Raw genomic sequence first — 12,105 nt, 5'->3', positions numbered from 1 at the left:
GCCTACGTCAGTCACTGGCAAGAGGAATGGAACTATCAGGAGCGGCTTAGACTCAGTCAGGATTTACTCCTGGAATTGGGGATTGGGTCGTGTCTCCTGTGTCCCTTGCGAGAGGGAGGAATGGATGCCTGATCAGAAATAGGCGTTCTGTCAGCAAGAAACAAGTGAGAGAATGACGTTGGGCAGGCAGTTACCAGAGTTTGCTGGAGCGGCTTCTCTGGTTTGTTAGCTCTGTCTCAAGGTGATTTGGAGACCGAATTTAAGTCTTTGGGAAAAATGATTAATCAGGAAGATTTAACCTGATAAGTTTTTTTTCTATACTGATAACCTGAAACACATTCTTTGTAACTCAAAGGCTGTCATTGTTAGCAATCAATAGAAAGCTAATAAATAGTAAGGCACCTGCAGCAGACGAAATCTTAAGGAAAGATGCAAAAGAGGATGACATCCCAATGAGTTTACAGTCTAGCTCGGGAGATAGGCTGCAGAGATATGGATGGTAAAGTGATGATGCACGGTAGCAATTTAAGAGATTGCAAGGCAAGTCATGAGTAATTGTTAAATGACGGGCATAGGCTTGCTATTCCCTGGGAGTTTGTAAGAGATGCAGACTCTTGGGCCCCACCCCAGATCAACTGGATCAGAATCAGCATTTTAACAAGATCCTCTGATGATCTTTGTTGACGTCAAAGTTTGAGAAGGCAGGATAGCAGTTGAGAGGAGAAGGTAATTGGTTTGGGCCAGAGGGATCTAGAAAGGTTTCTTACAGGTGAGGCTTGAGCTTGACTTGAAGGACAAGTATGGCCATAGGCATTTCAGGTGGAGGATAATGTGATTTTAGTTACGAAAGTATCCAGATTCCTGTGGCCTTACTGTGCAGGATGAATGGAGGGCATCGTGGAATAGTGGTGTGGGTCCTCAAAAACATTGGTGGGGACGTCATCCTAGGAAAGGAGGAGAGAGAACTTTTGCAAGACCTGATTTTTAAAGACTATTGTACATATTTACAGGCTTTTAAAAAAAATTAGATTACTAGCTACATTAGATAATTGAATCATAATTTGGTTATTTACTAAAAGGAAACAGACAACCTTTGAAACTACTGGCAGATGAGTTCTCTCTCCCATTCAACAAGTTTAACTATGAATAGTTGTGGGTGGAAGAAGGTGCTTAAAAAAGAGAGCTGTTTCACTAAACCATGACATTTAGCTAAAATGACTGGTGAAATTGTGTATTTTAGCTATTTCCTCCAACAGTATCCAAGTAGCTTTGAATCTTGATGATTTTAGTAATAACTTCAGATTTTAGTAGATTATTTCACGTAGATAAACATGATAAATTTTCGCTATGCTTTTAGTTGCTTCCTCCTTTTTAAAATTTAAAAATAAAGTGAAAAGACGCATTTCTGTGTAGTTTTGAATGATTCCTCAATTCACAGTGATTTAGGCTAATGCAGGAGAACATTAAGTTTCCTGTTAGAAGCTGATTCACCAGCTCAGAGGAGGAGCCCATGAACCGGCAACTCACAAAATCATGACATTGGAGGATGTCGATGACACTTTTGAGAAAATGTTAAACAGGCGTTATTTCAATTGTGATAAGGTTGGGGGGGGGATATGTTTTGAGTTTCAGTGTATCCCATATTGAAATTTTCACTTTTAGTGTGTTCTCAAATTCTTAAATTATTCCGATTAAACTTTGTAGACCATATAAAGATAATATAAAGGCAGGAACCATGTCTTCACTTATTCATCACTGGATCTCCAGTGCTTAGTGTAGGTCCTCACATGGTTGACGAATGATTAAAAAACGTTTTTTTAATTTAAAGAGGTTGATTTTTATCTGCCCTTGGAGATAATACATAAATAGTACAATAAAATTGTGCTGTAATATAGTTAGAAACTATTAGGATGGAAGTGAAACTAGATTAATAATTTACAAAACCTTTTTTTGGACAAGTTGCAAGAATAAGAACAGTACAAAGAACACCCTTTACCAAGGTTTACCTGTTGTTAACGTTTTGCCCCATTTCCACTATTATTTGCTCTTTCTCTAGTACGTTGCGTGCAGTGTAGCTGTTGACCCCTGAGGACTTCAGTGTGTGTTCCCCAAGAGGAGGATACATCTTGTCTGACAGATCACGGTTGTCAACGTCTGTAAATGCGTCTCACCCCTATCCCCAAACCCTCCCCTTCCTGGACGAGAAAACTGGGACGCGGAAAGGTTAAGTGACTTGCCCATGGTTATATTGCTTCTAAGTGGAAGATCCAGCCTATTTTGCTAGTGGTCCATGTTCCTGACATCACAGCAGAATCATTTCTTCTTTTTGTCTCCAGACAAGTCACACCATTTAGTAGTATAGTATAGTAATTAAAATTTGTAATTGTTCTTCTAAACCAGATATAACCATCCCACAGCATGAAAGACTTGATCTATAAAGGACTCTGGGTCACTGTAATTGTCCTTGACATTATGTCTGGTTTTAAGACAAGCTCTTAGAAACGTGAATGATGGACTGTTTTGCACTGAAACGTACTTGCCTCTGCTTCTTAGTTTGAGTGGAATAAGAATGCTCTTGAATTCGAGTGTCTAGGTTTCGTGCGGCTTTAGGCTGGCTTGGCTTAAGTTTTGATAGGCCAAGTTTGAGGCAAAATAGTGTGACATTCCTTTAAAGCGTGGGAGGGGGCTGTTATTTATTAAATCTGACCCTAACAAACGGTGACCATGTTGCTGGCCTGTGAGGAGCAGTGTCCAGAAAGCATGATGAGGAATTCGAAGTTGAACCGTGCAGTAAACTTCTTCTTTCCAGTCTTTATTTTGTTTTTTTGGCATGTTCTCTTCTGTGTCAGTGTTTGCCAAAATCTGGTCCGCCCACCAAATGCATCAGAATTGGAACTGCTTTTTAAAAGCTGCGGACTCCTGGACGCCACCACAGACATGCTGGATCCGAGTGTCTGGAGGTGAGGCCGGGTGATCTGTGTTTTCAACCTCCTTCCTTGTGGATTGTACGTCCCCTGAGACTTGACACACCTGCGCCTTATAGACGTCCTTCATCTTCAGAGCTTTTCTACCTTCATTATATAACTAGTGTTTTACTTCGTTTTCATGTGTTTGTGGTAGGAAGATTTTTGATTGCTTGCCTTTTTTTTTTTTTAAATGAAAGATTCATGTGTGTACTACAAATATCCAAAAGTGTGAAAGGGTATACGATGGACAACTCCCTCCCTGTCCCCCGATTTTGAAGCATCATGGTGTTCTAAGCCCTTTCATGTATTACCTCTCAGTTGCCCCCAACAATCCAGTGAGGTAGGTCATGTTATTATGGAAGTGGAAGACAGGCCCAGAGGGGTTTAGTCACTTTTCCAAAGTCACACAGATAGGAAACGGTGGCGTTGTCTGGGAGTCAGGCTCTTACCCACCATCTTCTGCTGAATGAGAGGACATAAGGATTACTGGATTAATAGATGTGAAGAGCTTATTTGGGGAGAGAAGAGAGTTCATCTTCAATCAGGTGAACGTTTCCTGTGAGCTCTTACAGCCTCGCCCGGACTTTCATCTCCCCCTGGTAGTTGGGTGCACTCATGTAATTTCAGACCAGTCAGTTCCTCTCTAAATTGCACAGGCTCTTATCTGGAGCGTAGACCTCATGAATTGGTGATGCTGAACAAGAAAATGGTAGCAAGTGAGGTCTTTACAGTGTCCTGCCATTGGCTCTGTTTTATTGACATAGGCAGAGCTTCAAACGTAGTAACTGTTCCCTGATACATCCTTTGACGTTCTTCCTTCATACGGTTATGGCCAGGAGACAATGACAGATTCTTTGCATGGCCAGAGGTTTTTGACATCTTCTTAAATAAAGGATATCTTTGCTTCACTCCATCTAGTGGACTGTATTTAAACTTTATCTGGAGTATTTTTCTTAAAGCATCGGGCCATAATATATGGCGCATGGAAGGTACTTAAATTCTTTCTCTTCTCTCACTTCTGAAAGAGTAAAGTAATCTAGAGATTCTAATGACTCAGAGCTTGAAGTGAAGGACCTGCTTTTTAGGCCTTGAGCTCTGTGCATGAAGTTTCTTTAAAGTCAGGTAACATTTACTAAACTCTTACCACATGCCCGGAATTGTGTGTGTCCTGATTCGATGCCCTTAATAACGAGGTGTAGGAAGTCGTTTCACAGAGGTAAGTAGTTTACTGAAGGTTACACAGCCGCTAAGTAGTGAAGTCAGGATTCAAATTCAGCTGTGTCTGGTTCTGCACCTTCTTTCCCGCGCGCTCTGCAGACCCTGCGGCAGGATGACAGCCTGTGGAACCTTTAGACTCTAACCCTGGCTTCCAGCGTGTGTCTGGCTAAAACTCTGAAGAAATGGATAATAGAAGCCAGGTGACTTTGCCCGTTTGTCATGTCTTGTGACTTTTAAGTTAATCTAAATCAGGAGCAAACCGTTCTGTGTATTCAGACAGCTAATTTAGATAGAATCCACACGAAAGGTAAGTGAGGGCTCAGAGTTTTTCAGTTCGTTCTTTCAGCAGCACGCTGTTCTCTACATTCCCGTGAGAACGTGTCAAGGGAAGTAACTCAGTGGCGAGGAGCCCATTCCTGCTTTCAGGTCCCAGCTCCTCTCTCTCTTCCTTCAGTCATCATCACCCCTCCCCCAGCCCCCCAAACACAAAGAAGTAGGGAGGCATGAAGTTAAAGCTCTCCATCTTGGGTCTTTTAAAAATCTGACTATTCTAAAAACTGATTAAACTAGGTTTTCTAAGTGAGCAGTTCCTTAACCTTGAATTAGTAAAACATTAAAATATTTATGGCATCTGCCACTGACCCCCGTTCTGCAGTGTAGAAGTCAATCCAGCAGTTTCTGATTAAATACTGGTGTTAGGCAATTCGAGAATTACAACAGTGGCCCAGAGGGAGGAGGCGAGGAAGGGTGAGTGTGTGAGGGGAACTCCAGAAAGCAAAGTTAAACAAAACTACCTCTCCCTTTTTTTAAAAGTATGCTTTGTTTTCGTTTGGTCAGAAAGATTGGCCCTGAGCTGACATCTGTTACTAATCTTCTTTTTTTTCCCCCCAAAGCCCCGTATCATTGTATATCCTAGTTGTAGGTCATTCTAGTTCTTCTATGTGGGACACCGCCACAGCATGGCCTGATGAGCCATGTGTGTGTCCACACCAGGATCCAAACTGGTGAACCCCGGGCTGCTGAAGCGGAGCATGTGAGCTTTACCCCTCAGCCACAGGGCCAGCCCCAAAACTACCCCTTTTATAAGAACAAAACCTAAATGAATGCTAAGACTCATCCTTTATCTCAAGATTCGTAGTTATTTCTATCAGTGGGATAATTCAGGTTTTTGTTTTGATTAGTTAGGCTTTCTGATTTTTAAGAAAACCCTATAAACATGTATGCTTTTTGTAATATGAAATCATAATTTTTAAAAACTGTATATTCCAAATTAAAATCTTGTCCAGTATATTTATATTTAAACTCGTAATCTGTGTCTACATATTTTTTAAACAGCTTTATTGAAATAGAATTTGTATACCATACAATGCACCCAGTTAAAGTGTGCAATTCGCTGGTTTTTAGTATGTTCACAAAGTTGTGCAACCATCATCAGTCTAATTTTAGAATGCTTTTGTCATTCTCCCCCTGCCCCCCTCAGCAACCACTAATTTACTTTCTGTCTCTACGGATTTGCCTATTTTGGACACTTCATATAAATGGAATCATATACTATGTGATCTTTTGTGACTAGCCCTGGAAAGGAAAAGTGTGATTTGTCAGAGTTCATCCAAGTTATAGCATATATCAGTACTTCATGGCTTTTTATTGCCAAATAATATTCCATTCTATGGATATGCCACTTTTTACGTGGTTCTTATTTTGCTTTTTGAGTTTAATACTTCTGAGAGACTTCTGCTTCTGGGAAGGTGGAGTAGATGGTGGTGAGTTTCTTGGTTTTTTGCTTCATCCGTCTGAAGATTTGGAGCTATTGAAGCTGGCAGTCTGGAAACACCAACAGGCATGGACATAAAAAGCTCCAAGAGAAGTCTGCTGTCTCTGGCCAGAGAACCAGCAAAGGGGCGGCTTCAGCGAGACAGAAAACTTTAGACAACAGCTGCTGTGCTCCAAACGCCACAGGAAAGGCTGGCCCACCCCCTGCCTTGCGTGCGAAGGCCCAGTGTTTAGCCCAGACGCCCGCCCTCTGGAGGTGGTCTAGAACCAGCAAGTCCTTCCCTCGTAGGCTGTGGGTGGTCTCCAGTGTTCTGCTTTCACAAACAAGGCGTCACTGTTTCTCCCTCTTGTATCTTTGGACATCTGTATAAATGTTTCTAAAGAATAAATTTCTCGATGTGAAATTGTTGGGTTGGTAGCATACAACAAAGCCTTCAAAAATGACCATTAGGTGGATGACCTCAAAATATGGGAATTGATAAGCAGTATCACGTTTTCAGTCTCGTGCTCTCTGTTGTTCAGATTGGGTCATTTCTGTCCTCCTTTCCTCCAGTCCAGTGATTCTCCTCCTGGTCCCCTTGGTTTGGCTGTCGAGCCCATTCTCTGAGCTTTTTATTTCAGTTACTGTATTTGTCAGCTCTAAAATTTCCATCTGGTTCTTCTTTACATTTTCTGTTTCTTTGCTCAGGCTTTCTACTTTTTCATTTGTTTCAAGCGGTTCATAATTGCTTATGGAAGCATTCTTATCACGGCTGCTTTAAAGTCTTTGTTGGATAATTCTGACATCTCTCGATTGCCTGTTTCATTCAGTTTGGTTTTGTTCTTGATATGACAAGTGATTTTTGGTTGAAACCATTTTCAAATTATGAGACTCTGGATCTTGTTTAAAAACTTCCCTGACACTCAAATAAGACTTCCCTGACGCTGTTCTGGAGGGAATTGGGAGGGGAGAAGGGCGGCGACACTGCCTCATTGCGGCCACGTGGGGAGAGAAGTCCAGGTGCCAGCCTGGCCTCCATTGGGCGAGGGTATGAGCTCCAGCTCCCCGTGGGGTCTCCGCTGACACTGGTCGAGGTGGTCCCATTACCTCTGGTTGATGGTGAAAGTCCTGCCTGCTCTCTACTAGGCCCCCTCTCACCCCCACCCCAGCAGGGAGTCGGGGGCTTGTCGGCGCTGGCTGGCAGGGTTGAAAGACCTGGCTTCCTCCTTGGTCGTCTCTGACTGACACCATTCTAGTGCAGGGATTACAGCCTCCAGGGGGTTGATTACATTAAATTGGGAATAAAATATGTAAATTGTAAAAAAAGTTATATATAGTGTGGTCACATTTTTAAAAGAAAAAAATAGTATGTACCTAGAAAATAAAAATCTAGAAGACTAAGTGACAAGCTAGTGAATGGTTCAGGGGTGGGGGAACTCGGGCTTTCTGTAGCGTTTTAGTTTTTATTTATTTTTAAAATAAAGAGTTTATATTGGAAGCAGTAAAAGGAAGTTTTTTTAAAGGCATACTTTATTCTTAGATGCTATTGTTAGGTATACTTGTGTGTTAATTTTTATTATTGTCACTAATGAAAAACTGGGTATAGAATAAAGGTGTTTGATTTCTAGTGTATAATGCTTTCCGCTATACCATAATTTCCTCCTCAGTCAGTTGTACCAATGGATTGTACTCAGTGTAGCTCAGACCGAAGAGAATAATTTTGATCCTTTAACTTGTATGAAATTGTGTTGAAATGGAATTTTATTAATACATCGTGGGCTAAAGGAGGAAGTTTTTGACTTGTGACTTCTGGAAATCCAAATTTTTCTGGAGTTTCACCATACTTTATGAAAACATCCTCTGACTAGTAGCTCCCAGTTTTCTAATGCTGTTAAAACTTTGGGAAAATGTGTCCATGGCGATATTTCTTATTTGAATTGTCATGCGTTTTGGGAGTAGTTAATAAAAAGCAGTTTTTCAGCTCTATCTTGAAGAGTGTGCGTGCTTTTATTTGTGTGTGCACAAGGGAAAGTAGTTTCATAAGGAGTGTGAGATGTGTAATAAGCTTCTGATATACCTGAAAGAGAGGGAAATTGGTAAAGTTTGCTAGAAAATTACAGACAAAGGAGGTGACAGCAGAGGGGTCTTTGCATCCTGACGAGGTCTTCGTGAGGCAGGCGGTGGACCGAGGTTCTTCTGTCCAGACGACGACATGCTCTGCAGACGGGAGGGAAATTGTGGGGCGAGCTCTCTGACCTGTAGCCAGTCTCGGTTTGTCTCGCGCTTGCCCTTAGTTGAATGTGTTTTCAGGTGCCCACGGGCGATGTCTTTATTACATCTTCTTTAGCCATTTAATTATTTTAACGCTGCTGTGAGAGGCAGCTTGGGAAATTGTAGTTAATTTTGTAGATTCAATAAATGGAATAGGAAGAAAATCTTGAGTCAGACTTGTTCTCTGTCTACCAAACTTGAGTGCTTTTCGGTAAGTACCAAATTTGGTGTGCTTTTTTGTGTATTTATGCTTCTGCTGCTAAGCTTGAGAAAACCAGGAGGGGGGGAAAAATAAAACTGATGATGATAAAATTTGCATATCTACAGCCACACCTTGTGTGAAAATATTAATCGACCTGTATAGAAAGGTAATGTATTAACTTTTTGTCATTTGTAATACAGTCACTTGTATGTTATCCGTGTTTCGTATGTGTTTGGATGGTCAGCATCTTCAGAAAGCAACTTTGGGTACCAGTTTGTTACGTTATGTGGTGGGATGACCTAGTGTTATAAACCGACTTGTGCTGTGAGGAAGGACCATTGTCCTGACCTTCCCACGCCGGGTGTGTCAGTGTGTCGAGCGGGTGCCTTGCTTGTGATCTCCTTGGGTGCCTCTAACAAGGTGAGGACTCCTGGGGCCTCCCCCAGGAATTCTTCTGCGTCAGGATGTCTGAATGTTAAGGCCCAGAAATCTGCATTTTAAATGTTTTTCCTTAGGTTGTTCTTAATCACACTAAAGTTTAAGAGCTACACCTTCTTTAGGAAGTAAAATTTTGAACAAGATGCAGTATTAGAAATTAATATGATTTACTCTGACTACAATTCTGTGTATGTTTTATTACTGATAAAGAATGATCAATTTTCTTTCTTTTTTTTTTTTTTTTTTTTTTAACCAAGCTCAGTTGTAACTATCCCGTGCTGTCTGATTAGGGTAGCATTCTGGGATCTTCCTTATATGCCCATGTTTTTTGTTGGTTGTATTATGTTTAATCAGGTAACTACTTTTTTTTAAACCCCCCCTCCCCCCCAATTTCCCCATTAGTTTAGAAATTAATGATTTTACTATATGGCATTTTACTGAAATGGCTTCTGAATTTTTCGAGTTACTTTTGGATAATAAACAGTACTTTCGGCAACATCTCTGAGTAACTTGTTGAAAGTTATTTCTGGCTCTCTGCACAGACTTTATGGTGAGCCAGGGCTGTGTTGATTCCTCGCAAGTGTCAGAATGTTCTCTTCGAGCGTGCTGGCTCTCCCTCTTCCCCGTCCTGTGCTCTGCTTCCCCCTCCCTCCTTTTTAAACTTGGGGCATAGGTGCTGGAATTAAAGATTTGTCCCCCTCTGATTTCAGGGAGCTTCTGCCTCATCCTTGAGCTCAGGGAAGTCAACTGCTCCAGTCATTGAGTAGGATTACAAATAACTTATTATAAAGATATCTTTTGTTATTTTATTGCTCCCGGAAGGAATGTGGAAAACAAAATACAGGATTTCTATAATGAGTATTTTTTAAAATGAGGGGAAGTTGGCGATTATTTAACTCTGGGGACAGGCACACCTACTAGTTTCCCTTCTTTGGTTACCTTCCAGGACCGTCTCACAGAACAAGAAATGACTTAGATTTCATAAAACCCGCAGTAGACTTTGTCTTTGCCCTGAGACGAGGATCTGTACCCCCCAGGGACTGAGTAGAGCTGTGCTGTCCTCTATGGTGGCCATTGGCCACATGTGGCTGTTTAAATTTAAATTAGTTAAAAGTAAACAAAATGAAAAATTCAGTTCAGTTGAACTAGCCACGTTTTAAGTTTTCATTACCCGTATGTCACACTTTACTACTGTGTTAGACAGTGGTAATATAGATAATTTCTGTCACTGCAGAAAGTTCTCTTGGACAGTGCTGTACTAGACTGGCCGTTTTTAAGAAGAGAAAGAGGCGAAAGAAAGAGCAAAATAATAAAGACCTGAATTGCCACCCTTCTTTCCACAATGCAGCTTTTCCTGTCTTCTGGTATCCTTGATTAAAATTCAGAGAAAGCTCTGTCGTTTTGAGTATCATCACTTTGACCCTGTTTCTTCATGTTTCTTTCTGACTCCCAGGCTGGCAGTGATGGAGAAAGCATAGGAAACTGCCCCTTTTCCCAGAGGCTCTTCATGATTCTTTGGCTCAAAGGCGTTGTATTTAGTGTCACAACCGTTGACCTGAAAAGGTAAGCCTTGCTTGTGGTTTGGGATGACTCGGGGATCTTCTTCACCGTTCTCAGTTTGAGTTTTCACCCCATCCTCACTCTCTTTCATATGTTCTCTAGAGGAAATATGTTGTCTTAACGTTAGCTGATTTAGGGGCAAATTTAACTTGTGTAAACATTACGGATAACTCACAGTGTCAGTCAGTTGTGTGTGGCCACTCAGTCTTTCAGGAACTTATTGCATGTTTACCTTAAATTTCAAGAGCAGCACCGGGAGGTAAGTTTCAGTGTGCACGCAGTGAAATCTTTGACTTTCCAGTGTAAACGTGGAGCCTTGAAGAACTTTCTAAGCAGACAACTTCTTGGTCTCAAAGGTGCTAAACACGTGGCCTTATTATCTGGATCCTTACAGACAAGAGTGGGATTTTAGGAGGCTGAATAACTGCTTTGGTCTATTTCATTTAATCTACCTCTCAGGGAATAAGAGGAATTTTCTATAATATGATTTTAAATACAGTTGTATAATAATAATCGTGATTGTAATTATATTAAATTATTTAAACATAATGGTAAAAGAAGAGCAATTATTCATGGCCCTGTGCTTGTTCTTGCTGGTGGAAGAGTCGCTTCTAACTTGCTCTCCGTTGGCCAGCATGGGAGGGCCGGGAAGAGCCCTGATGTGTAGTCAGCTCTTCCTACTCAGGACCGTGTCTTCCTCCTTAGCAAACGGGTCTGAGGTAAAGACCATTTATACTTAAAAAAAGAAAAGTTTTAAAATCAAGGTTTAGAACGGTTATACCAACAGAAAATCTAGGGTTTGGCAGTGGAAATGTATTCCTCTTGACACAAATGCCACAACACAGTTTGCTGCTTGTTTTTTACGCATATCAGTCGTGAGCAGTGTCTGAGAAAAAGTACTGACAGGCTGTCAGTTGACGGGGAGCAGAATTCGTGTACGTTATCCCTCTGGACATCTCACAGTGAGCCTTATCTGAGAGCTGTAACCCCATTCGCACTTCTACTCCAGGGTGTCTGTCAGTTCCTTAAAATTTATTCTTTACTTGCTGTGAGTGCGGTTACTTGAGATTTTGCAGACTCAAAGTTTATTTATTGAAAAAAACCATGAGGTTTTCCAGGAACCCCTTTAGTTATGTATATGAATGGAGAGAGGAGCCTTGGGGATAGTAAGAGTTAAAACCACAGGCTCTTTTGAAGACATACCTAGCTCATATTGGACAGACCTATTTTAAGAATGAAATAATTCATATGGTTACCCTTCTATTACTGTTTTTTTCCTACATGCATTCACAAAGGAAGTTTCCCAATATAACTCCTAAAAATAGACCATGCCGCCAGGCACACACCCTTACTGTGTCTTAAAATACATGGGTTTCTCCTATTCCATTTTTGGCTTGGAGCAAGTAAGCTGACTGCCATACTTTGAAAAAAGCCTTCTTTGAACAGCTCAATACACTGCTTGATTGTGGTGTGTATCAGTCATAGTGCCACAAACCATGGGAATCTGGTTCGGAAAAGGAAGTGGATGCATAATGGCTATTTCAAAGTCATCTGTTTCACTTTTCATTTCCAAACTTTTCAGTCATTATTCCTATAAGTTCACTGCTATTGGAAGATTTGTATTTGTTTAAGAGTAATATATCCTACATGTAAAAAGCGACACATGGGAAGTAGGATGAAAGATTTAGGGCCTCTCG

At 41.1% G+C, this 12,105-nt stretch overlaps 1 protein-coding gene across 1 annotated transcript in view; it reads left to right on the top strand.

Moving 5' to 3' along the window:
• CLIC4 (chloride intracellular channel 4) overlaps positions 1-12,105 on the top strand; it is a 65,054-nt gene that overhangs the window by 23,965 nt on the left and 28,984 nt on the right. The window contains exon 2 of the mRNA XM_023635480.2: positions 10,302-10,411. Coding sequence (XP_023491248.1) covers positions 10,302-10,411 — 110 coding nt within the window. The remainder of the gene's footprint in view (positions 1-10,301; positions 10,412-12,105) is intronic.

Source organism: Equus caballus, chromosome 2, assembly GCF_041296265.1.
Source record: "Equus caballus isolate H_3958 breed thoroughbred chromosome 2, TB-T2T, whole genome shotgun sequence".
NCBI classification, from domain to species: domain Eukaryota; kingdom Metazoa; phylum Chordata; class Mammalia; order Perissodactyla; family Equidae; genus Equus; species Equus caballus.
Note: the sequence above shows the minus strand (reverse complement) of the source record. Positions and strands in the feature narration are given on the sequence as shown.